Source organism: Henckelia pumila, chromosome 4 (genome assembly GCF_033568475.1).
Source record: "Henckelia pumila isolate YLH828 chromosome 4, ASM3356847v2, whole genome shotgun sequence".
In the NCBI taxonomy this organism is placed as follows: domain Eukaryota; kingdom Viridiplantae; phylum Streptophyta; class Magnoliopsida; order Lamiales; family Gesneriaceae; genus Henckelia; species Henckelia pumila.
Window position 1 is genome coordinate 28,245,056 of NC_133123.1, and position 25,628 is coordinate 28,270,683.

Consider the following 25,628-nt stretch of genomic DNA (forward strand, 5'->3'; position numbering starts at 1 on the left):
ATTGGAGCTCCAACCCAGCGCTATTTTTGAGGTTGGGTTGGTATATTGTTACAGTGTTGCATCAAATTACGCTATTCCTTCCCTTTTTTTTGGTTTTTTATTTTTATTTTTTATTATAATAAATATTAAGATTCTTTATTAATAATTTAATTATATTATTATGTAAATTTTTAATTATTTAATTCAAAATTTTAATTTATTCAATAATAAACTAAATTTACATTTTGATTTATTCAGATTATTTTTACGTTTGATTTTAATGTTTTTAATAGTTAATTATTTATATTCAATTAATTAATAAGTTTAAGTATTTAAAAAATTAAATTTTAGAATTTATAAAAAATATCTCCTAAAATAGATTTAATTTAAAATTTTAATTCATCAATATTTCTAATTAATATCTATATAGAAATTATTTTAGGTATTATTGATATTTTAATTATGGTGTTTAAAAATATTTTGTGGAATAAATTAATTGATGTGAATAAAATAATAAAAAATATTCCGAGAATATTTTTTTTAGTGTAAAATTTAGAGTTAATGAGTTGAAGATGAGTTTTGAATTTGGTTCAGAAATTACACTATTTTGTAGTTAGTGTGACACAAAGATAGCATAATGGGTTGAAGATGGCCTCGTTGATTGCAAAAGGTCAAAAATTTTACTACTCGAAATCACAATCCGTGATTGGCAGTTTATTGTTTGGAACCATATTTTTTACATGTCTAAGAACTACGATATCACACTTTCCAACAATGAATCTCAAAATTTATTGTTTTTGAAAATAATTTTCGACAATTTTATGCTTTCTCGTATTTCCAAAACATAATGTTAATGGTCAACAATCTTACTACTCGGAATCACAATCCGTAACCAGTAGTCTATATATTGTGTGGAACCATTTCTTTTCCACGAATTTTTCTATCTTTAATTTCCATGGTTTTATTGGTTAGTAGTGTAAGAACTACTTGGAACTAAGGGTGGTTCGGTACAGTATACCGCGGTATTCAAAAAATACTGCATATCGTACCGAAAATTTCGGTATACTGACATGAAATTTCGGTATAACATAAATCCATATCGATACCGTACCGAATATCAAAATTTGGTACGGTATCGGTATGATACCGCGTGTACCGATTTTTTTAAACTATTTTTTTAAAAAAAATATCGGTGTACGCGGTATCATATCGATACCGCGTATATCGACTTTTTTTTCTGTATACCGAAATACCAAAAATTGAAAATCTTATATCGAAACCGATATATATATACGATTTTTTTCGATATGGTATAGACGATATGACGACATTTTGATATTTTTTTCAAGACCTACTTGGAACCAATCATTTCCCCATATCACGTACACTTTCCAGCTATGGATCCCAAATTTATTGACTCCTACAACTATTTTCGCCAAATTTAAGGTAGGGTTGTTCGATAAAAACGGATAGATGAGATCCTAGCATATGGGTAATACACAAACCATGCATCCAATGGTTACTATTTTTACACATAGACGTAATTAATTATATATTGTTGACGTGACAAATCATGTGACATTAGATCTATCATTGGAATAATATACATATGGTAGATTAAAATCTACCATAAGAACGTCATTATTATCCAAAAAATTATTACTTGAGAGAACAAAGCCCGGACCATTTTTGCTTGGAAACTATTTTACGAAACCTTTTTTCGTTTAAGGAAATATTTTCCCAATTTTCCTTCAAAAAAAACTATTTTCCCAATTTTAATTATAATATATAATTATTTAACAAAATTATTAAAGTTTACCTAAAATATGATCATTCAAAATGTATGCAACACAACTGTGTAACCAATTCAGAAGTTTGTTTCAAAATTCTTCTCTCCAATAGGAGGAATTGATTCCGTTTCCGCTCATATTTAATTAAGAAACCCTATAAATTAGAAGCATGCATGTATTAAAACATTCCCACAAAAAAAATTTCTCCAAATAATGACGCTTAAATATTTTCAGCTCTTATTTTGCATCACTTTATTTTCCCTAGTTTCTTCTAACATTGGCCATGCCACGGGACATGCGACACATGACAAAAATCTCCCCGCACCATACGATTTCATCAAACACTTGGAAGGGTGTCACAAGGGAAACAAATCAAAAGGGATCCACCGGCTCAAGAACTACCTTCAAAAGTTTGGTTATCTAAGCATATACCCGGGGCATGGCGACGACGACACTTTTGACGTCGCCCTCGAGTCCGCCGTCAAAACCTACCAAAGCTACTTCCATATCAATCCGTCCGGGACACTGGATGCTAAAACGGTGTCGAAAATGGTAGCACCTCGATGCGGAATGCGCGATATATTCGAATTGACCAACTCTGATTCTCATGTCATTCAAGATGCCGTGCCACACTATAGCTTTTTCCCAAATCGTCCAACGTGGCCCCTTGATAAAAGACACTTGACCTATCACATTTTACCCAATACACCGAGAATCGCGGTCAATCCTGTGAGACGGGCCTTTAACAAGTGGGCATCCGCCACTCATTTCACGTTTTCACAGGCCCAAAGCAATAAAGGTGCTGATTTAGTCATTGGGTTTTTCCGGGGCGAGCATGGAGACGGTGGCACGTTCGATGGTCCGGGTGGTATCGTGGCCCACGCTTTCGCGCCGACGAATGGGAGGTTCCATTATGATGCGGACGAACGTTGGGTCGATGGGTCAGTCACGGGAGCAGTCGACCTCGAAACGGTGGCAATTCACGAAATCGGGCACCTTCTTGGACTTGGACATAGCTCGGTTCAAGAAGCCATTATGTACCCAATCGTCCTTCCTGGAGTGAGGAAAAATTTGCATGCAGATGACATTCGGGGAATCCGAGCTTTATATAAGGTTTAAAATAACAACGTTAATATATTTTATTTACAAATATATATGCGATTGAAGGTTGCAATATATAAGTTTTTACATATGTATCGAAAATTGTAACTCTTGTTTAGACATATGAAATGTAATCTTTATAAATCATGAAATAAAAGGTATTGCTTGCATAAGTTTTTTGTTTATTATTTCATTTTTTGCTTTGCTTGAATTAAATGCATTTGACATGAATGTGTTTATATATGTTGCCCTTTTGATATTCAACTAACAAAATCAAGGAAGAGGCTAACTAAAAAAAATTATAACCATTGGAAGTGCTAAAATTATTAAAGGTAAATTTGTCAGTGGAATCATAATTTAAGCAGTAAAAAAAGAATTTACATAAACAATAATTTCTATATTTTACACACACGTTAATCTATATATTACCAATTAAAGTTAAACCTCTCATACTAATCAACTTTTATTTAGTATGGTGAAACTTTTTTATAATTCTCAAAATTTCCTTTCACCATTGAATTCCATTTTAATAAAAATCTCTTTTTATCCTATGATCCTATAATTTCAATTTCAAAAATCAATAAATTTAATTCAATTTTTTTAAAAAATATTTTTTCCTATATTTTTGTACGAATCATATCATATGCATCGTGTGTCTTATAACGTGATAATATAAATGAATGATATTATACACCAAGTGTGCGTGCCTAAGGCAGGCTGCCAGGCAAACTGATAGTATCTATATAATTATTCTGATTTGTTCTTGTGGTATATGACCATTTTACATATGCCAATATATACTACCATTATCCTACTAAATAAATTAATTTTCAAATTATAATACTACCCCAATTTCACAAATAAATTACACATACATGAATAGTATCTCTTATATTGAGATTGACTCACGGATTTATATCCATGAGACAAGTCAATCTGATTCATATTTTCAATAAAAAATAATATTTTTGTTATATGAAGTGATATTTTTCATTGGTACGTAGGATCAAATAGGAGATTCATCTTTGACTAATGAGAGCTTCTGATAAAAATTTTCTTGTTTATATTGGGCCAAAAAATAAATTTATATTTGAGAAATAAAATTTCAAGAGATGAAGGATTAATACTAAATTTTATTAATAAATTTATCAAGAAGTCAGGAATAATTAAAAAAAATTATATTAAGCCTCTGAAAAATAAATTTTTATGATACGTATGAAAAATAATTTTAATATTTATTTTTCTTTACAAAATAAAAACAAGAAATTTATAACAAAATTGTGGATATAACCATGACTATCGTGGTCGTGACTCGTGAACGTGATCATGATTGTGGACGTGGTTGAGGACGTTTTCATCCATATGATCGTACCTAGGCTTGGAAAAAACCTCGTTATTATAATGAAGAGATATAACGCACAACCTTGTGCTTTGTTTGTGATGGAAGAGGAAATAAGGCAACAAATTGTTGTGAAAAACTACCTAATCCAAGTTTGCAGCTTGCTACTTCATTCAATCAATTAATTTAATTTCATTATTATTCGTCTATTTTATTTTTTTCAGAATTTAATTTTTATAAGAAAACTAAACCCTCTTATTTTATTTTATTTTTTTTTATCGTTTTTAAATTTTTTGTACAATAAATTCATTTTTTTTCGTTCCCACGATGTATCGTATTTATGCTACTAAATATTAATTAATTTTATTGTGTGATTAAAAATAATAATCAAAATGGTTCAAGTAAATTAGAAATGGACCCCAAACGAAACATCAAGATTTCATAAATTTTGGAACTTTCATTTGAGTCATTTAACATGTTTAAATTTCAGGGATAAGAAAGAATAATAACCTGTCAAATGCTTTCGTTTTGTTAGATGATAATGAATGGCTTGACGAATTGTTTTCTTAAAAAATATTATTTGAAAAAAAAAAAAACAAAGCCGATAATTAGACGATTAAATTTTTTAATTCATTAACATGCCGAAGAAGAAGCAGCGGTGAGAGAGTCAATTTAACTTGTAATAATTTTTTCATAATAATTAAAAATATATCATTATTTTAACAACATATTTCTATTATTTTATCGTAACTAATCGGAATCGGAAAAATGTATCATTATGAAAATAATTGTAACAAAAAATATTATAGCATTCGCTACAAAGGAGTAAAATTGCCAAAATGTTCATAGTTTTGTATCACTTTATTTTTCCTAGTTTATTCTAATATTGGCCATGTCACGAGACATGCGCCAAAAAATAAAAAATAAAAAAATACACTCGATTCCCAATCGAGTTCATCTTTTTTCTGCATACATTTTTCTTTCCTCATTTCCGGAAGTTCAAAATCATTTTGAAGTTTATCGTGTTATTAATTTGGAGTGCTCTTGTTACAAAACGAAAGTCGTTGTAACCTAGAAAACAATTATCTTATTATATAAACACCGTGTTTTGGGAAGATTTGATCTAAAAATATAGAATATTGAACCCTAATTACTCAACTTTATAAGCACTGTGTTTGTGATACCTGGATGGAAGGGGATCGGAAGGCAACAAATTGTTGTGAAAAACTATTGAAACCAATTAAGGTTGGCTTGCTACTTTATTTAATCAATTTAATTTCATGATAATTCGTTTATTTTATTTTTTTCAGAATTTATTTTTAATAAAACCCCCTATTTTATTTGTTATTTTAATTTTAAATTTTTAGAACAATATATTCATATTTCTTGGTGGGAACGATCGATCCTACTTATGCTACTATATATTAATTAATTTTATTGTATCATTTGTATGATGTTAATTTGAGCGTGACACAATTAATTAATTTCTTGGATTTTAAAAAGAAAAAGAAAAAGAAAAAGAAAAGAAAAGAATCAAAATGGTTCAAGTAAATTAGAAATGGACCCCAAACGAGACATCAAGATTTTATAAATTTTGGAACTTTCATTTGAGTCATTTAACATTAAACATGTTTAAATTTCAGGGATAAGAAAGAATAACGACCTGAAAATTTGCTTTTGTTTTGTTAGATGATAATGAATGACTTGACGAATTGTTTCTTAAAAAATATTATTTGAGACAAAAAAAAAAAAAAAAAAAAACGGAAAACAAAAACAAAGCCGATTTTTTTTTTACGTACAGTAACAAAGCCGATAATTAGACTGATTAAATTCGTTTATCATTAAGATGCTGAAGAAGAAGGCTGAGAGTCAATTTAACTGTAATAATTTTTTCATGATAACTAATGCTGTAATATAATTATTTTAACAACATATTTATATTATTTTATTGTAACTAATCGGATAAATGTATCATTATGAAAATAATTGTAACAAAATATATTGTAGCACTTGCTACAAAAGAGTAAAATTGCCAAAATGTTCATACCATGGGAGCCAAGGATAAAAATGTTTCTTTTAATAAATTCAATTCAATTTCATGATAATTCGTTTATTTTATTTTTTCAGAATTAATTTTAAGAAAACCCTCCTCTTTTATTTTTATTGCTTTTAAATTTTTAGAAAAATAGATTCATATTTCTTCGTGGGAACCATCTATCCTACTTATGCTACTATATATTAATTAATTTTATTGTGTGGGGTTAATTTAAGCGTGATACGACTAATCATTATCAACATCTTGTAATGTCGCAAATTCGATGACTATCCCGATTGTATCAAGATGGATTTTTTCAGCGTGCTTATGTTTTCACTCACACGCACCCTGAGAAATTTTTTAGGGGTCACACATCCTATATATAATTTTCTCAAGTCAAGCACGTTTCACTTTAGAATTTTTATGTGATGAGTATCCAAAAATAATAAGGTGTGAGTGAGTACATAAGCACATTGGAAAAACTAGCTAGTATTTTTCTTGATATAATAGGAACAATTGTCGAATTTGTGACGTTACTGAAATGGACCCCAAACGAAAAATCACGATTTCATAAATTTTGGAACTTTTATTTGATTCAATATTTAACATGTTTAAATTTCAAGGAAATTAAAGAAAGAATAATGACCTGACAAATTGCTTTCGTTTTGTTTGATGATAACGAATGACCTGACGAATTGTTTTTTAAAAAATATTATTTGACAAAAACAAATCCAATAATTAGACGATTAATTTTTTTTTTCTGCCTATAAATACAAGCATATATACATTACAACATAATTAAATTTCAGTAAACATCGATTGTCTTCCTTTTTCTTCTTCACTATTTTCAGCTCATATTTTGTATCACCTTATTTTTCCTAGTCTCTTCTAACATTGGCCATGACACATGCGCCAGATGAAAAAAATCTCCATTCCCCTTTCAAGTACGTCGAACACTTGAAAGGATGTCACAAGGGGAACAAATAAAAAGAAATCCAGCAACTCAAGAACTACCTTAAAGAATTTGGTTATCTTGACTTAGACCAATCCCATGCCGCCCCCGACATCTTCGACGACGCCTGCGAGTCCGCCGTCAAAACCTACCAAAGAAATTTCAACATCACTCCGACCGGGATACTGGATGTTAGAACGGTGTCGAAATTGGTCGAACCTCGATGCGGCATTGCCTGATATAGTTAGAGGCTCCAACTCCATGCGAGGAGCGCTAGCTCATGATGATCATTGGGAAAAACACGACTCCACAAATGGCTCTTCTATCCACACAGTGTCACACTATAGCTTTTTTCGAAATAGGCCAAGATGGCCACGTGCAAAAAGACATTTTACCTATAAAATTTTACGCAATGCACCAAGTATTGCGGCCCGGCCCGTGAGACGGGCCTTCAACAAATTGTCATCCGTGTCTCGTTTCACATTTTCACGGGTCCGAGTCAATCGACGTGCTGATTTAGTTATCGGGTTTTTCGGGGGTAATCACGACAATGCTGAAAACCCTTTCGATGGTCGGGGCGGTATCCTAGCCCATGCTTTCGCGCCGACGGACGGGAGCCATTATGTACCCAACCATCCCTGATGGAGCGAGAAAGAATTTGCATGCAGATAACATTCGGGGAATCGGAGCTTTATATAATTGATTGATGTTTAAAATAACATATCATTAATATTTTATAATATGCGACTTGAAGGTTGCAATAAGTTTTTACATGCTATATCTCGAAAATTGTAATTCCTATTTCCTCGTGTGGTTCACTTTAAAGCTTGTTTTCCCTCTTGTTTATAGGTCGACAAATAAATTGTAATATTTATGAAATCATTAATTAAATAAAACGTATTGTTTGCTTAAGTTTTTTTTTTTAATTTCATTTTTTGCTTTGCTTTAATTAAATGCATTTGGCAATTGGCATGACCCTGTTTATTTGTTTCCTTTTTTGATATTCCACTGACAATTTCAACTTTCAAGGAAGAGGCTAACTAACAATATTTCTAACCATTGGAAATGCTAAAATTATTTGAAGTTAAATTTGGCATTGGAATCAGAAATGTAAGCATAGAAAAAATATTATATAAACAATAATTTATATATTTACAGGCACATTAATCTATACTATGAGTTTTAATATGACGAGCACCTCTTATATATGAGCATTTATGTGAATATCGCTGACGTTACTTCATGTACATCCAATAGGTGAACGTCATATAAGTCAATATTCACATACACGTTCACGATTGATGCTCATTATATCAAAATTCACTATACTATATATTACTTAAATTATATATACCTAGCTCTTATACTCACCAATTCCCAAAATGTCCTCCATCACTTAATTTCTTATTTTATAAATCTATTTTCATCTTATCTCTTTTTTCTCCCATGATCCTATAATTACAACTTCAAAAATGGATAACATTAGTTCCAATTTTTTTTAAAAATATTTTTTTCCTTTATTTTTTTTATCATTCCCAACGTGTGTCATAACGTCATATATCTTCCCCTGTATATAAAAAATCTGCTATTTCGACATTTCTAATTATAATTTAGTCTCTCGATAATTTTTACAACTATGATATTACTCTTATTTGAATATAAATTAAATTAATTATAAAAATATTATACAAACACACAATGCGTATATTAATACACTAGTATGAATTAAATTACACACCTAGTGTACTGTGTATGCATGCATATGACATATTTATTTCTACTCTCTCCGTCCCCTAAAAAAAGTTATATATTATATCATAATTTCTACTCCCTCCATATCCTAAAAAAGGTTATAAATTATATTATTATTCTATACGTTAAAAAGAAAATTTTAGTGGTAACTATGGTTCTTTTTGGACGTGTACTTATAAAATATTTTTATTTAAGTATTTTAAAAAAATATTTATAAAATATTTTAAAAGTTGCTTTAAAGATAATAAGTGTTTGGACAACTATTCTATAAAAATATTTTAACATTTTAAAAGTAATGTTGTTCATTTTTGCCTCAGTACATAGTTTCATTCTGAAAATAAACACATCTCATGTATTTTTAAAAAAACTATACTTTGAGTTTCTTCAAAAAAAAAAAAAACTATACTTAGAAAAACACTTTTTCAAAAATATTTTTCAAAAATTTTATCCAACAAAACACATACTTTAAGATTTTTTATTTATAAACATTAAAAACATTTTAAAATACATATCCAAACATAATCTAAAATTAATGTTTTTAGAACTCCAAATTTTCATACATCGATATATCACTATTAAATCTCACCGAGACTAGTGTTTATTTCAGTTTGCACTTATATAGTTTTTGTTTTATTATTCTCATATTATATTATTGATTTCATTTGTTTGCACTCAATTTTAGTTGTTGTTGTAGGTCCTAGGTAACGGGGACATGAAGCACAAAGGATGTTTTGGAATAATTTTAAGTTCAGAATTTGAAGCATATGGATGTTGCTATATTCTACAAGAAGTTATAAATTGAAAATTAGACCTTAAAATTTATTTTCCATATTGATATGACCTCTCTGACATCCTATAGTGTATGCGTCAAAGTTTTTACATTTTTAACTATTGGTTTTCTTTCACTGTCTTCTTCGTCATTGATCTTTAATCATATTATATATTTGTTATTTTTAACATTTATTTAATGGTTTCTTTAGTATTTTAATATTTGTATGTTGCGGGATATTACCAAATTTTATGTATTATATTACATGTACAAGGCATGTGCGCAGTGCTGGAATAAATTGAATTGGTAGAAAAAGTCCAGTCCAATTATCCAAAATAGAACTTGCAGTTTGGGGTCTTTTAGTGGAAAATTGGATTTTATATTATAAAGATTATATAATATTTATTTCTGGTCTTTGGCGGAGACTTGAGCGGCGGAGCAACCACCAATCACTGCTCACTTTGCAAATCTCCATCGGGCGATGGCAGACCACCGTCACCACCACCACCACGAACACCGGCCACATCGCATATCACTTCCCCCGCGCGCCGCCATCCCCACCACCACTAGTAGCACCCCCCGCCCATCCCACCCCTTCTTCCGTTACCCTCCTTCAACCCCAACGCCTACCCCCTCCAAACAACGTCTCCCAATTTCCAGACCCTCCGCCGCCGCCACCTCCTTCTCTTTCCTCTTTCTGCTCCTCTTCTCCCTCCGCTCCCTCTACTCCCTCCTCCCATTCCTCCGCTCATCTCCCCCCTCTTTTTCCATCTTCCCTTTCTCTTTTCTCGTTTCCCTCCTCTCTTTTCTCCTCACCCTTTCGTTCTCTCTTTTTGCCTCGAGCTTTGCTAAGAATTCTTCTTACCTAAAATCTCAAAGGCCCATTTTTTCCCTCACTTCAATAACCCAATCCCAGCTCAAACTCCTCGTCGCCAAATCAATCCTTCTTGCGGTTGTTTTTTTACTTAGATTTCAGGCGTTACGATATTGTGGCACGGCAGCAATGATTTTAGCTGAGTTATCTGGTAATGTGGTGTCGCGCTTTATGACAGATGGTAAAGATCGGAGCTTTGTTAATGTGAATTCGATTGGATCGTCGAAGGTGCGAGGATTCATTGCTTTGTTTTCTGGGTTGCTTTTGTTGTCTGTTAGTTGGGATCGAATCGAATGTTTTCCTTTATCTCACGTGAATGTTAGCACTAGTGGTCTTTTGGTGTTTGCTAATGGAAATTGTCTGAGGATTTGGCCCATGTTGCTTCCCTTTTTATCTGGATTTTTGGGATATTATGAGCGGGTGTTATCAAACTGGGGTGATGTTCGAGAGCTAGGTGCAAAACGGGTTCGTATGATGACTTTGTTTTTTACAACTGTTGCTCTTTTTATACCTGCTGTCATCAGTATGTTTGTGTTTGAAGCTGAGGGTGATAGCATTTCCTTGCCGAGTCTCAGCTGGCCACTGGCAAATACCGTGGTTTTTGGTGTGCTGTTGAGTGAGAATTGTACGGATGAGAAAGTAGCTGGTTCAAAAGATTTTCAAAGGGAGTACTTTGTCACTTTTGTGTGTACGCTTGTTTTGGAGTTGTTATATTTTCCGGAGCTTTCATTGTGGGGATTGCTGATTTGTGGGTTGTTGCTTTGGATTTCAGTGAGAGAGTTGGACCCTATTAATTTTAGCTATCCTGAATTGGGTTTTGAATCATCAGAGTCCTTTAGTGCCACAGTGATGAAGCCTATTAGGCACATCTTGAGCGAACGGAAATCGCGCAAGATTGCTCTGTTTTTATTGATCAATACTGCTTACATGGTTGTCGAATTTGTGGCGGGTTTCATGAGTAACAGTCTTGGGTTGATATCTGATGCTTGTCACATGTTGTTTGATTGTGCTGCTCTGGCAATTGGTTTGTACGCATCTTATATTTCACGATTGCCAGCAAATAGTCAATTCAACTATGGTCGTGGGAGGTTTGAGGTTCTCTCAGGTTATGTCAATGCTGTTTTTCTTGTTCTAGTTGGAATACTAATTACGCTCGAGTCACTGGAGCGAATTTTAGACCCTCAAGAGATTTCTACTAGTAGCCTGCTGGCAGTTTCAATTGGAGGGCTGGTTGTGAATGTTGTCGGTCTGATCTTCTTTCATGAGGAGCATCATCATGCCCATGGTGGATCAGGAGCATGTTCCCATTCACATTCCCACTCTCATAGCCATTCGGAAACTCCTACCCACTCCCATACCGAGTCAAAATCCCATTCCCGTTGCCATTACCATGATCATGATCATCATTCACACAAACATGATGAACTTGAAGACAAACATAGGGAGTTCATTACTGTGGTGAACAATTCCAATGAGAAATTGGGTGTGAATCATGATAGCAAGTGTAGTTCTGATCATGAACACAACAAATGTCATCATGTGAATCATGATAGCAAGTGTAGTTCTGATCATGAACACAACAAATGTCATCATGTGAATCATGATAGCAAGTGTAGTTCTGATCATGAACACAACAAATGTCATCATGATGCTGATCATGATCACCACCACCATGGTCACCAGCATGATGGTCAACACCACCATCATCACCCCCATGCTGAGAAACCCAACGTCAATCACCACCACAATGGCCAACACGACCACCATCACCATCATGCTCATGTCGATCAATATTATCATAATCATGGTCCTACTGACCCACTATTGGAAAGGAAGGAAAAGGAGAAGCATCACCATCAGCACCACCACATTGACCACAACATGAGAGGCATCTTCTTGCACGTCTTGGCAGACACATTGGGAAGCGTTGGAGTCGTCATTTCAACCTTATTAATCAAGTACAAGGGATGGCTCATCGCTGACCCTGCCTGCTCAATATTTATATCTGCCCTCATAGTATTATCTGTGATACCTTTGCTCAGAAATTCTGCTGAAATCTTGATGCAAAGAGTTCCTAGATTTTGCGAGCATGAGCTCAAAGAAGCTCTTAATAAAGTGATGAAGCTGAAGTGCGTGGTTGGCATTCAAAATCTACACGTCTGGAGTTTCACCAACACAGATGTTGTGGGAACTATCCATCTTCATGTGTCGGCAGATTCTAACATGGCTTTCGCAAAAAACCAAGTATTGCACATTTTACAGGACGCTGGGGTTAAGGATTTGACCATGCAGATTGAATCTGTTGGCTCTGATCAAAGAAATCAAGGCTAACTGATCTCCAGGCTTAGTATTGTGTTCAAAACTTCAAATAGTGCCGCTCCCACCATTATTTTTCTGTCTGGCAGATGGCACGTTGAGAATTGAGACAAGCGAAACATACTGTTCCATTGAACTAAATAGTCACTTATATTTATGTATAGATATTTTTGTGAACTAGTTATTCTCAGTTTTTTTATAAGATTTTGATAGCCCAAATCCATTCAAATTCTGGCTCATTATCTACTTGCAAATATTCAAATTGCTATATAATGTAGAGTTTCGGGACATTATATTATTGCGAATGGTTTTTGTTGAGCCCACATGTTAATTAATTTGAATTAACCAACTGAATCAAACAAAAAAAAACAAAAAAAATAATCGCGCACCGCTTGTGGCTCGATATTTAATTCATGAATGAGACCAAAATGATGTTTGTGAAAAAGAAACGAGAGTTTTGATACGAAAAGGCTGAAAAGCACACAATCCAAATTACAAGAATCTCTTCATATAGTATAATCAGACATAAAAATATGTATTTATTGTGCCCAATCTAATTGAGCAATAAATTGAGCTTTGATGTAAAATTACCAAATGGTTAATGGTTATCCTAGCTATGCTCAATTTCTCATGAATGATCCAATCGAATTGCATTTAAGTCATGCTTGATATAAGGAAATGAAGTGGAAATGAAATCAACATTCTCGTCTCATTTCTCAACATACCAATTTTTTTCATATTTATATTATTCAACTAATATTAACTTATATGATTAAAATAATATATTATAATATATATAAATAAATAATTATATTATTATTATATTGATAATAATATTTTTTTAATATTAATTATTAGTATTATGATTTTTTTTATTATTATTTATAAAAGTATTATAAAAATATTATTATTATTTATGTATTATAAAAATATATTATTATTTAATTTTATTTATTATAATAAAAAATAAAATATAGATTAGTTAAATAATGATAATTTTATAATAATTAATACATCATAAATAATAATAATAATCAACCCATGAATAACCATGATTTTGATATACTTAGTTAAAATATGATTTTATTATTAAAAATAATTTCATTTCATCTTTTTTTATTTTTATTGGTACTTTAAAATAGAATATAACAACCATTTCATTCTCAATCTTATTTTATTCCAAAATTGATTCTATTATTATATTATTTCATTTCAACATACCAATCATGCCCTTAATTTGAAGTTGTGTTTGTATGGTCACTTGATTGGAAAAATATTTCGAATTCTTCTTTTTAAATTGTAAATCTACTAATCCAAACATAGTCTAGCATATTTTTATGTTATTTTTGCCTTTGTAAATTTAGAATATTGTTATGATATCCAACAATTGTGTTCAGCTCTATACTCACCAATGATATGTCAGTCAATTATTAATTATTGGATGTACAATTCATCGCAATGAATGTCATCTTAACAATAAATACATTGAGTGACACGGTGGAGGGGCAGCTAAGCAAAATTGCCTAAAATTCCTACAGTAAGTTTGCAACTTGCGTTTCAAAACCCGAATCAGGGTTTAGAACAGGTTTACTTGATTTTTACAGCTTTAAGTTGGAAAAAAAAAAAAAAATGGAGCACGAGGAGGAGAAGGCGGTCGCTGTAATATTGGTCGGTGGCCCTACTAAAGGTGCTAACTCCTCAATTTTACTCTTCAATTTGTTTCTACTGCCTCAAAATCTGTTCTTTAAATCATGTACTTTCCCATTTCTTTATATTGTTTTTGCTGTATTCAGGAACCCGGATTAGGATTCTTTCGTTTAACACCCCGGAGCCTCTATTTCCTCTCGCTGGTCAGCCCATGGTTGGCCATCTCATCAACTCTTGCAAAAGGGTATTCTCTACTTCTTGCAAATTAGAGAACTTTTATAGTGTAGTAGAAAAGCTGGGATCTTGGCTTAATTTCATTCTTGGGACACATTGTGCTATATAATTGGCATGTTTCATCCGAAAATATGGGGGAGTGAACTTGAGATGTCGACATTTTTGTTTGGATTAATTGAGAATTGATGGTTGCTGATGTTTAGATACCGAACTTGGCTCAAGTGTTTCTTGTCGGGTTCTACGAGGAGCGGGAGTTTGCAATATATGTCTCTTCGATCTCCAGTGAGCTCAAAGTTCCTGTAAGGTGATGTCAGTGCGGTGTACTTGATTGTTGCTATCTTGTGAGTAAGCATTGCTGGATTTTCGTTTATTGGTTATTTTGGCTGGATGCCATGTATAGATATTTGAAAGAAGATAAACCGCATGGTTCGGGAGGCAGCCTTTATTACTTCAGAGATGAAATCATGGAGGAGTCCCCTGTATGATCATTGATCCCTAATAAATTTGTATACTTGCATTAATGCAAGCTTACTTTGTCTCACTATAACTTTATGTTTGTGATTCATGCAGTCCCATATTTTTATGTTGAACCATGATGTCTGCTGCAGTTTTCCCCTGCCTAACATGTTGGGTAATTCTTGATAACCTTCTTTAGAACCTTTCCCGTTATTCTTTGAAACATTTGTTTTACCAATAACTTGTTTTCCTTATCTTATGACAGAGGCCCATATGAGTTACGGTGGGATGGGAACAATTCTGGTTATAAAGGTATGTCACCTTTCACAAATTTTTTGAACTTGCACAACTATTAGTGAACTGGTGTCATCTTGTACAAGTCTATCATTATTTTTTTGCCGTCCCCTGAAACTGTTCATTTCTTCTCTCTTATTTTCTCCTCTTTTCCCAAGATTATCTTGTCCTAGTCAATTGCTACCTTGCTGAATGTTTTTTCAGGTTTCTGCAGAATCTGCCCACCAGTTCGGTGAGTTAGTTGCAGATCCAGTTACCAAAGAACTACTTCATTACACAGAAAAACCTGAGACTTTTGTATGTATCATCTGGAAAAAAAAATCTATGGATCACCTTCAGAAGTTTTGCCTCCTACTTTGCTGTATTTCTTATATTAATCATTTTCACCAGGTGAGTGATCTCATAAACTGTGGTGTTTACGTGTTCACTCCACAAATCTTTAGTGCCATCGAAGAGGTATATCTGCACATGGAGGACAGAGGTTAGTCATTTTGGTGATAGGATGTATTTTTATTGGTTCATATTTGGAAGATCACTTTAAGGACTGATTTTCCATGATTATGATGGGATAGCATATCAAAATTTTATCTATGTATTGTTAACTGCAGCTGATATAAACCGTGCATCGAACTTTGAACTCCAATTGGGAACGAGGTGCTATCTCTGTTTGCTGCTCTTTTTTTGGTATGATAATGAAAGTTTGGATATACCCGTGTTGAGTAATCAATCATATAGGTCTCTTCCGACAGATTTTGTAAGGTTGGATCAAGATATATTGTCACGTCTAGCAGGAATGAAGCAACTATATACATATGAAACTATGGACTTTTGGGAACAGATCAAGACGCCAGGGTAAATTACATCTCATTTGATATCTATATTCTTTCTCGAGTTGAGAATCATCGACCATCTTAAGTAACTCACATTTAACTTGTCAGAATGGCTATCGAGTGTTCTGCTCTATATCTTGCTCAATTCCGAAGTACCTCTCCACATCTGCTGGCGAATGGAGATGGTAAAAAGAACGCTATGGTTGTTGGAGATGTCTATATTCATCCATCAGCAAAAGTACATCCAACTGCAAAGGTAATAAAGCAAAATTTACATGCACATGCTTGGGTTTTAAGTACCTATTATGTGTAGATTTTCCACAAGGATAATCAAGTAACTAGGATGGCCATGTTTTAGATTTAAAAAACATTTCCTCTTTGATATTAAAATAAACGTTATTGGAACATAAAGTCTCTTCAGCCACCTTTTCATGATGATAGTCGAAATAACAGGAAAATTTTTTGCATTTTTCATGAAATATAATCGTTATTGTTATTTTTCGGCATTGGCAAACTAATATCTTTTGGGCTTAGTTTTATTAATTCTTGCATCACTGAACAGATTGGACCCAATGTCTCAATATCAGCAAATGTTCGAATAGCTGCTGGTGCCAGACTTATCAGTTGCATAGTGTTAGATGATGTAGAAATCAAGGTATATTAGTCCATAGAAAGTTCGCATGATAGGTTAATTACAGATTTGGTGGCCAACATTAATTTTTGTCTCAGGAAAATGCTGTTATTATGCATGCTATTGTGGGGCGGAAGTCATTTCTTGGACGATGGTCTCGAGTCCAGGTACGATTCTAGTTTGGTAACAGTACTTGTGTAAATTCAATAATAATTCTTTAAGAAATTTCTTTTTCTATAATTGATTTTGAGGCTCGAGCATGAAATTCATTCATCCATTTCATCCAACATACACATCCTCACTTTTTTGGATTGGTAGAATCATAGCCATAATGTGTGCTATTTTCGTATTCCTTTACTAAAGATCCAAATCAATGATTCAGGCTGATGGAGACTACAATGCAAAGTTTGGAATTACTATCTTAGGTATGCGACTTTCATTTCTATAGATTCTATCGTTAGATGGAAGTTTTTGTAATGTCAAGAATGACATTGAGCTGTTTCGTATGATGCAGGGGAAGCTGTGACGGTTGAAGACGAAGTGGCGGTTATCAACAGTATAGTTCTTCCAAACAAGATGCTTAATGTAAGCGTACAGGAAGAAATCATCCTGTAAAACCACGCATACATTCGTTCCAGAAGCATGCTAACACATTTGCATATTCAAAAGTAACATCATACATTGCTTCCAAAAAAAAAATAACATTATACAGAAACCCGAGGTTCATCTTATTTGGTTACGGATCTTTGTAATTCTTTGAGCGGAATAGTCTTGGCAGGGTTCGTCAATGGCATTCTTGATGAAATCTCTCTCAATCTCGTATCTGGGTTTGTTTTTCTCTCTGTTTGCTTTCACAAAAGGAGCTGGTTTCCTAGAGCTGTGCAATTTTAGGTATGGTTTCATTGCCCTCTGGATTCATTTTATGGATGAAAATGTCGAAAAGGTCATCTTTGTCTTTCCCAATTGAAGAGGATAAAGATCAAACATACATTTAAGTGTTAAAATTTTAATCTTGTTCGTAAAACGTAACATGTCGAATTTAAATTTATAATTCAGTTACAGGCAAAGTTCTAAAAAGCCCTAGGCGGACGGCGACCCACCGTCTAGCGCCCGAGCCTAGGCGGTTTTTTTTTTAAATGTAAATAATAAATAACTTCATGAGTTTTATTATAAAATTTCTAATGTTTTTCAATTTTTGTACAAAAATTTTATAAATAATAATAATAATTACAACAACATAAATATTAATAGATATCAATTAACGATTCACTGTATCAAGATGAGTCTTTTCAGCGTGCTTATGTCCTCATTCGCACGCACCTTGGAAAACTTCCTAGGGGGTCACTCATCCTATAATTTACGCTTGACTTTGAAGTTTTTATATGATGAACTTTCGAAAAGAAGATGCACTTTTTAATATGAGTAGTACATATGAAATCTTTTATGCGCTTCTCAACTATGCAGTCTCATACCTACACAGTCTCAGAATCCTTCTCATTCTGGCAGGATCGGTTAATTCATGTCTCCCTCCGCCTAGAAGACTGATCGGTTAATTCATGTCTCCCTCTGCCTAGAAGACTACCAGGAGCCGCTCATTGTCCATGCAACCTCTATGCACCGGTCATCACTCCCCGCCTCCTCAACCACGAACATCACATATGAGATTTAATTTTTTTACTTGACTTTTTTTTGCCCTTTTTTTTTTTGTTTCTCGCTTGGCGTCTTTTTTTTAGATTTAGATTTTTAATTTTTTAAATAAAAAATAATAACCGCTTAGGCGGATTTCTTTCAGCTTAGGCGGCGCTAGGCGGGCAACGCCTAAAGGCATAGCCTAACAAGAAAGTGAGGCGGTGGGCAACTGTTTAGGCGGTCTAGACGGCGCTTTTTAGAACACTGATTACAGGAGTGCATTCGGTCAGAAGGTCATTCCGAGTAGCAATGGCGCATATCAGTTCCATCCTCGTTGTGAGGATTTGCACTATAAATTATCACTCACAATTCACTGGAAAAAGCTTCGGATGCAGATAACCAACTAAAACAAGTAAAAAAAATGAATAAACAGAAAAATATGATAATGCCAGATTTCTATGGGAGATGAGACCAAGATTGTGGCTCTCACAAAAAAAAATGATATGATGTTTGATACAATTATCAACACTTATTATTATCCAATCCAGTTATGTAAACCCAATTCATGGAACTCAAATGATAGATCAAAGCTGCATTTTCATTCAATGCATCCGCCTCAAAAAAATACTAGCCTAATAAATCAATACTTGGGATCTGTGAAGAAATTGTTAATGGATGGCATGATTTCCGGAGTCCTGTTGCGAACGAACTTCCTGAGAGCATGCTCAGCATACTTCTCCCCTTCAGCAAAGTTATCCAACACACCAGCAGCCCGGTTCTCTTTCGTCACCCTGCATTATTGTCAATAACAAGCTTATCACTTGGTTGGAAATGAACTAATTTCAAGATTATTTCAAACAAAACTGATGTTATCAAATGTGATCCAGTGCCTTTTTGAACAAACTCATTGCAGGGGGAAAATGTAGGCCAAAATATAGGATACGCAGTTGACTTCAGCAGAGAACACCAAACGAATAAATAAACATTTAAAGGAGCCTACAAACTTTTTTAAAAAAAATAGAGGACAAGAGAAGAATCTAGACAAGAATGGAGAAATTTCACCATTATCTGTTATCCTTCTACTGATCACGATTCAGTAATGGAGAAATCACCATAATTTATCCTTGTCTATTAATCAAGACTCAGCCTTTTACAAAGGCCACAGTTTACAATGGGCGCCACTTCCTAATTGGGCTCATCTACGTAACCCAATAATTTACAATAGGATTCTAACAATCAAGTCCAGTCCATTAAAAAACGGACCACCACTACCACCTCAAAATTATGAAAAAGATGGTTTTTTTTTAAAAAAAAGAATAAAATTAAGAATAAAATCGAACAACGATCTATTGTGTACAAGGGATTTGAACATGCGATATTGAGCTTGCCTTTAGCACGAAGGACAAAAAAAAAATTCCAAAAATCTAGTCTTGATTATGAGCACTCCGTCAATTCTTGGAAAAGCATGTCTTATAACACATTACTGTAGAATCGTAAATCTATCAATGATAAAGTTGCGAAAACATACGCCAACTACGAACAAAACACGAGGATTTTACAAAGGATAACAATAAATCATAGTGTACTCATAAAAATCTGAATTTCGTACGTTAAATCACCGCAGATCTAACTTTAATCTCAATTTCCAAATAAGTACCTCGACCAAAAGAATTTTTTTAAAAAAATGAGGGCAGAGATGCAATCCTTAGCGTCGGATGATCAGAATATCGTTAAATAATACCTGACTTCAGGGTTTGTGGTGATGTTACGGATCAATTGCATTCCGCAAATCCCGACGGCAACTCCAACCGCAGCAAACAAAGGGTACACCTAACAACAAACGCCAAAAATAAAAATCAGATCTAGGCAAGTTTTGGATCAACCACAGGAGAATTAATGGGAAAATTCGTTACATCCTACAATTTGGCGATGAAAAACGAGGAGATCTAGTTAAGTACCTCGGGCCTAAGCCATCGCTTGAGGGCTGCGGAAGAAGCCATTTGTTGAAGACGGAATCCCTAACGACGCGCAGGCGAATTTGCGAATGATTTCGGGGAAAGTTGGACGCCTTCTTCGGGGGAAAAGTAATATTATTTATAGACTTCTCAATCAATATTCTCCATTGGCTGCTTGAGACCTTTGACGAACAACAAACCTCTCATATTGCCTTTTTTTAAATAATAAAAATAAAATAAAATAAAAATTTTTAAATATGTAAACTCAAAACATAGCCATTTGATCATTTTGAGAAATATTTTTGGTTATGAGTTATATAATTTTCATTGTGTGTCATGCTACAAACCAACATATGGTTTTAGTCTATTAATTTGAATTCTTTTCGATTTTATTTATGTTTTTGCTGAGTAATAACATAGAATTGGACACGTCGGTAATCTTAGACTTACGTCAGTAATTTTAAGTGAAATATCATAATTTTTCGATGAAACCACAATCGAAAAAATATGTGAATCGACTTGTAACAAAATCAAAACTGAAAAATGAAAAAAAGGTTTTAAGATAAAAATATAATATTTTTTTGACTATATGGCATTACTAAGTAAACATTCAACACGTTAATTTTAGAGAATACGAAATTTCAAAATTTGAAAGTTATGAAAGTCGCTATATATAATATGGGGTGTTGTATATATATTATATGGTACTCAAAATTACTTGATGATAACTATAAACGGGACAAAACAATATCATTTCCAGATGCAAAAATTAAAGAGAACATTTCATTTGTTCCTCAAAATAAATTAAATAATTGACGATTGGGAATTGCCTGTGGCAACTAAACCTCTGACCAAGATCGCATGGGCCCACATATTAGTCGGCCCATCAATAAAAGATCCTTGATGGGCCGTCTTTTGAAGTTGACAAAAATATAATTTAAATCTGAAAATATTTAATCGCAAGGTTATCATATTATTATTAAATTAAGATACCTAACTTTATGAAGTCATTTTGGCTTTTTGATTCTTTTATTTTATTAATTATTAATTAATTATATACGCGCACGATTTTTTATGCACAACGGTTTGTGATTAAAAAAACATAAAATAAAATTCTAATACATATTGTATGTCATTGCGAGTCAAGTGAAATAATCTTTTATTATAATTTTCAGCGTGCAACCAACAATATATTTCTCATATTTTTTATAATATTGAATTTGAAAAGTATTTAAATGTAAACATAATTTATATAGACCCCTTCATGGTTTCTAAAATTTAAATTAGAATTCATTCGAAAATGTTGAGCTGTTTAATGATAATATTTAACATTAATCGTGTGCAAAATTTGAATCATTACATCATTTGAAACAAAAAAGGATTTTGTGATATGTCATATCATAAGGCATCGTTATGTTCATTATATTATTAATATATCTCCCTATATATCTCTCCTTATATATAAAGAATCTCTTCCTTAGACACCATCTTTTAAATTATCGAAACCCTTATGTAATATAAATATTACAATTTTATTTTTATTTGTTTTTTTTTTGAAATTTTGATATTTCAAATTTCCATATTTTTCTCAACTAAACATTGTAGATAAGATAAATTGATAAAAAAATTTAAATTTTTTTTATATTATTTTATAAATGTTAAAAAATAAATTTAAATATTATTGAAAAAATAATATTTATATATAACATACAATATTAAATATATTATATGATTTTATATACAAGCAACGCGTGTGCGATTATGCTAGTATGTATAATTCATCTCATCTCTTCCCACGTTTTTCTCATCATATTATTTATCTATATATTAACTATTTATTTTACATCAATCAAATCATTAATTATTTATCTTACATCAATCAAATCATTGAATTTAAATTATTATATTATCTCTTATAAATAATATATTTTTTATTTTATTTATTGTTAAAAAAATAAAATAGTCATTTAATATTTTTATATAAAATTTAATCAATCAAATCAACTATAATTTATCAATCAAATCCAATATTATTTTAACTATCATTTATTATTTATTTTTTATTATATTATATTACTTATATATATTATTTATATCATATCTCAAACCAAACGATGCCTAAGTATAATAAAAATATGGAGTCCGTGTATTTTTTTGAAGAATCCAAATAAAAATAATAAATGGTAATTTAAAAAAAAAGGTAAGAAAATAATTGACACGTCACACTGGGGAATCTTCTGTTGTGATGACGTCACGTGGGCATGGCGGATCCGTAATTAAAGGGAAAGGCGAGGCCATATAATTGAAAGTGAAAATGGCAAAAGAAGTGGTTGGGCTGAGACAAATAGCTGTGATTGCCAATCAAATCTATCTATCAATGGCAGCCTCAGCAGCGGCGAGGGCTATCTGTATCTCACGCGCCGCCGACGTATCGCTTAAAACAAACTTACCTCCGCTCTCCCGCCACCTCCTTATCCGCCCCTTTCTCCGTGACTCGGCTCCCAGACGCGCGACCATGTGTTGTCTGATTTCCGGCGTCGACGGGGGAGGAGTCTCGGATGAGTTCATTTCCACCAGAAAATTAAGCTTCGGGCGTGAGTTCTCCGTTATTGCTAATATGTTGAAGAGAATTGAGCCTCTCGACACTTCGATGATATCTAGAGGGGTTTCGGATTCTGCTAAGGATTCTATGAAGCAGACGATTTCTACCATGCTCGGGCTTTTACCTTCCGATCAGTTTTCCATCACCGTCCGGGTTTCCAAGCAACCACTTGATCGCCTCATAGTCTCATCAATTGTCACGGGGTAAAGAAGATTTCGTTGTATAATAGTATAACCATTTTTCAAAATTCGCATACATATAGTCAATATGTTATCTTAGCGAATTAGTGTTCGAATGATCTTGATCGATACAGATTAAAATACTAGACTTTCATCCTGGCATGCTCTGCTTTGTCTAAAATTTACTGAATTGGTTTATATCAATCTTTGTCTTTGCAGCTATACACTGTGGAACACAGAGTATAGGACATCGTTGATGAGGATTTTTGACAGATCCCCGGATAGTTTGAAAAGATCGGATTTTACAGCTGATTACAGCGGATCGGAGGTCAGGTGGGAGGAGTGTGAAGGTGAGGAATGTGAAATGGTTGTTGATAGTGAACTTGAAGGGTGTGGGGAAGAATTTGAGAAGAGAAATCTTCAAAATGTTGGGAAGTTATCTTCAGAAGCATTGACTTATATCCAGAAATTAGAATCAGAGTTATCAGTTGTAAAGAAGGTGAGCGATTTAATGTTTGCAGTTTCGGTTTTTCCTCCCTTGCAATATCTTTTGTTGGTTGAATTTTTGCTGAAGGTAATGTACTTGCAGGTTTCTTATTATCATCACTATTATTATTATGATCTAACCTTTCTGAAATTGAATCAGAATTCCTAATAACCTTTAATTAACTCTCTGCTTTTGATACATTGTAGCTTTCATTACACATTTGGTCTGCATACCCTTGTTTAAGGCCATAACTGTACAGAGAGGAGGTTGATTAAGCCACTTGTTAGTTACTCAGTTGAGCAAAGGTTGCCTAAACCGCTTTTATGGATTTACGTATTCAGCTGATGCTAGCTTAACTAGCCGAAGAATCAGTTTAAAGTGAAGAAAGTTTTTTTATCCTAGAAGCTTAAACGTCTTTGTGAAGTTCGCAGTAAAATAAATTTAGCTGGTTCCCATTGAGTAGTCATTGATTTTGTCGAAAGAGAATGCGATAAATTGGTTGAACATAACACAGTCTCAATTTATTATCATAACTAGATTATAATGTACCCTAGATACCTTTTTTGAACATGATCTTTGCTTGGTGCATTGTTTTGGACCAGAATATTTTGTTGTTGGACCAGAATACACGTACACGCGCACGTGCATACATATATATTTTATCAATCTTATATTTTGGTTCATATCTTGTTATATTGTTTGTCCCCGTGCACACAAAAGAAATAGAATGGTACCTCGTCGTTTTTCCAACTTTGCATGTCCCATTTATCATGTATGTTAATTTTGTTGGTTCATCTTCGTCAAATTTTTGCTTAGTTTGATTGTTTAATGAGTTGTATCTCTCTATTACTTTGTGCATAGTAGATGATAGAGGTCTTTTATGTTCATGTTTGTGGTCATCTCACTGTTTGCTATTAGGAGCTTTATGCACGGAAACAACAAAATCTGCAGCTGGAGCGTACAAAAAGGAGTGACAATGATCTGCTCGATTATTTAAGGTCATTGGAATCAGATACGGTAATATCAATAAATCTTGCTTTTCTTTATACATCCCTTTAGATTTGGTTCAGACATCTTGAATTTCAACAAAACTGATTGTGTCATCACTTCATTTCAGGTAACAGAATTATCTAGACCCTCATCAACTGAGGTGGAGGAAATCATCCACCAACTTGCTCAAAATACAATGCGTGTATTTTTCAAAGAGGAGGCTTCTTCAGATCACCTGGTGGACTCAGCAGCAACCAGCAGTATACAAAACTATCAGAAGTCAGCGGATTCTAAATTTTGTGATACCATCTGCACCTCAAGGGATTACCTAGCCAAGCTGCTTTTCTGGTTCGTATGTTGTTTTGTTTGTCTTCTATGTTGCTCCTTAAATGCGTCACTGATCCACCTCATTTTGATACTATATTGGTGAAATAGATAAATAGTACTATCACCTTCGTTACCCCTTTCTTGATTTTAATGGAGGTGGCATTGTCTCTGACAGGTGCATGTTACTAGGCCATCATTTGAGAGGCTTGGAGAACAGGTTACATTTAAGCTGTGTTGTTGGTTTGCTGTAAGTGTAAGAATTAGAAAGAGGGATGTACATTCTTCTTTTACCTATTTCTACATTTTTGCACTCCTATTATACTTTATCCTTATATCTATATCCGACAGAACTTTGGGATTTTCTGAAAGCTAAACTCATCATTGGCGTACTTTTTTTTTTTATTTGAGGAAAGCATTCTAATAAACGTCTGGAATGCCAAAAGGACGTCACAAATATATC

The 25,628-nt window shown here is 33.1% G+C and overlaps 5 protein-coding genes and 1 pseudogene across 8 annotated transcripts; 5 read left to right on the top strand and 1 right to left on the bottom strand.

Annotated features, from left to right (window-relative positions):
- Positions 1 to 1,955: 1,955 nt before the first annotated feature.
- On the top strand, positions 1,956 to 3,043 carry LOC140865952 (metalloendoproteinase 2-MMP-like). The gene has a single exon (XM_073270796.1). The coding sequence runs from the start codon at positions 1,983 to 1,985 to the stop codon at positions 2,886 to 2,888; it is 906 nt and encodes a 301-aa protein (XP_073126897.1). The 5' UTR covers positions 1,956 to 1,982; the 3' UTR covers positions 2,889 to 3,043.
- A 4,101-nt stretch (positions 3,044 to 7,144) lies between these two features.
- On the top strand, positions 7,145 to 7,838 carry LOC140860735 (metalloendoproteinase 3-MMP-like; annotated as a pseudogene).
- A 2,233-nt stretch (positions 7,839 to 10,071) lies between these two features.
- LOC140866869 (uncharacterized) lies at positions 10,072 to 13,186 on the top strand. The gene has a single exon (XM_073271925.1). The coding sequence runs from the start codon at positions 10,199 to 10,201 to the stop codon at positions 12,920 to 12,922; it is 2,724 nt and encodes a 907-aa protein (XP_073128026.1). The 5' UTR covers positions 10,072 to 10,198; the 3' UTR covers positions 12,923 to 13,186.
- Positions 10,690 to 18,927, top strand: LOC140866871 (uncharacterized). 4 transcript variants are annotated; one of them, XM_073271927.1, is made up of 17 exons: positions 14,449 to 14,594; positions 14,701 to 14,798; positions 14,992 to 15,092; positions 15,189 to 15,267; positions 15,359 to 15,419; positions 15,510 to 15,556; positions 15,743 to 15,835; positions 15,929 to 16,019; positions 16,147 to 16,192; positions 16,274 to 16,390; positions 16,477 to 16,624; positions 16,931 to 17,023; positions 17,098 to 17,166; positions 17,382 to 17,424; positions 17,514 to 17,584; positions 17,769 to 17,890; positions 18,506 to 18,927. In XM_073271927.1, exons 1-17 carry the CDS (start codon positions 14,537 to 14,539, stop codon positions 18,513 to 18,515), a joined length of 1,347 nt encoding a protein of 448 aa, XP_073128028.1. In that variant the 5' UTR covers positions 14,449 to 14,536; the 3' UTR covers positions 18,516 to 18,927. The 4 variants fall into 4 exon arrangements, with proteins under 4 accessions (XP_073128029.1, XP_073128028.1, XP_073128027.1 ...); XM_073271928.1 differs by lacking the exon at positions 14,449 to 14,594 and adding an exon at positions 10,690 to 10,819 and having other exon boundaries at positions 16,147 to 16,390; XM_073271926.1 differs by having other exon boundaries at positions 16,147 to 16,390.
- A 141-nt stretch (positions 18,928 to 19,068) lies between these two features.
- LOC140866872 (uncharacterized) lies at positions 19,069 to 20,743 on the bottom strand. Its single transcript, XM_073271931.1, has 3 exons — positions 20,587 to 20,743; positions 20,370 to 20,458; positions 19,069 to 19,419 (listed from the first exon to the last, which is right to left on the bottom strand). Exons 1-3 carry the CDS (start codon positions 20,626 to 20,628, stop codon positions 19,269 to 19,271), a joined length of 282 nt encoding a protein of 93 aa, XP_073128032.1. The 5' UTR covers positions 20,629 to 20,743; the 3' UTR covers positions 19,069 to 19,268.
- A 2,167-nt stretch (positions 20,744 to 22,910) lies between these two features.
- LOC140865202 (uncharacterized) lies at positions 22,911 to 25,568 on the top strand. The gene is made up of 5 exons (XM_073269765.1): positions 22,911 to 23,388; positions 23,584 to 23,863; positions 24,770 to 24,868; positions 24,969 to 25,189; positions 25,344 to 25,568. Exons 1-5 carry the CDS (start codon positions 22,961 to 22,963, stop codon positions 25,417 to 25,419), a joined length of 1,104 nt encoding a protein of 367 aa, XP_073125866.1. The 5' UTR covers positions 22,911 to 22,960; the 3' UTR covers positions 25,420 to 25,568.
- The last annotated feature ends 60 nt before the right edge of the window (positions 25,569 to 25,628 follow it).

What these genes read in the sequence shown, in the direction of transcription:
- LOC140866869 (XM_073271925.1), top strand. Translation starts at nt 10,199, where the DNA reads ATGGCAGACCACCGTCACCACCACCACCACGAACACCGGCCACATCGC.
- LOC140866872 (XM_073271931.1), bottom strand. Translation starts at nt 20,628, where the DNA reads ATGGCTTCTTCCGCAGCCCTCAAGCGATGGCTTAGGCCCGAG. An exon ending in AGCGATGGCTTAGGCCCGAG is followed by an intron (nt 20,459 to 20,586) that starts GTACTTAACTAG and finishes GTTTGTTGTTAG; the next exon opens with GTGTACCCTTTGTTTGCTGC. An exon ending in ACCACAAACCCTGAAGTCAG is followed by an intron (nt 19,420 to 20,369) that starts GTATTATTTAAC and finishes ACAATAATGCAG; the next exon opens with GGTGACGAAAGAGAACCGGG.
- LOC140866871 (XM_073271926.1), top strand. Translation starts at nt 14,537, where the DNA reads ATGGAGCACGAGGAGGAGAAGGCGGTCGCTGTAATATTGGTCGGTGGC. An exon ending in CAGAAAAACCTGAGACTTTT is followed by an intron (nt 15,836 to 15,928) that starts GTATGTATCATC and finishes CATTTTCACCAG; the next exon opens with GTGAGTGATCTCATAAACTG. An exon ending in GTTTGGAATTACTATCTTAG is followed by an intron (nt 17,425 to 17,513) that starts GTATGCGACTTT and finishes CGTATGATGCAG; the next exon opens with GGGAAGCTGTGACGGTTGAA.
- LOC140865202 (XM_073269765.1), top strand. Translation starts at nt 22,961, where the DNA reads ATGGCAGCCTCAGCAGCGGCGAGGGCTATCTGTATCTCACGCGCCGCC. An exon ending in GTCTCATCAATTGTCACGGG is followed by an intron (nt 23,389 to 23,583) that starts GTAAAGAAGATT and finishes TTGTCTTTGCAG; the next exon opens with CTATACACTGTGGAACACAG. An exon ending in AGTTATCAGTTGTAAAGAAG is followed by an intron (nt 23,864 to 24,769) that starts GTGAGCGATTTA and finishes GTTTGCTATTAG; the next exon opens with GAGCTTTATGCACGGAAACA.
- LOC140865952 (XM_073270796.1), top strand. Translation starts at nt 1,983, where the DNA reads ATGACGCTTAAATATTTTCAGCTCTTATTTTGCATCACTTTATTTTCC.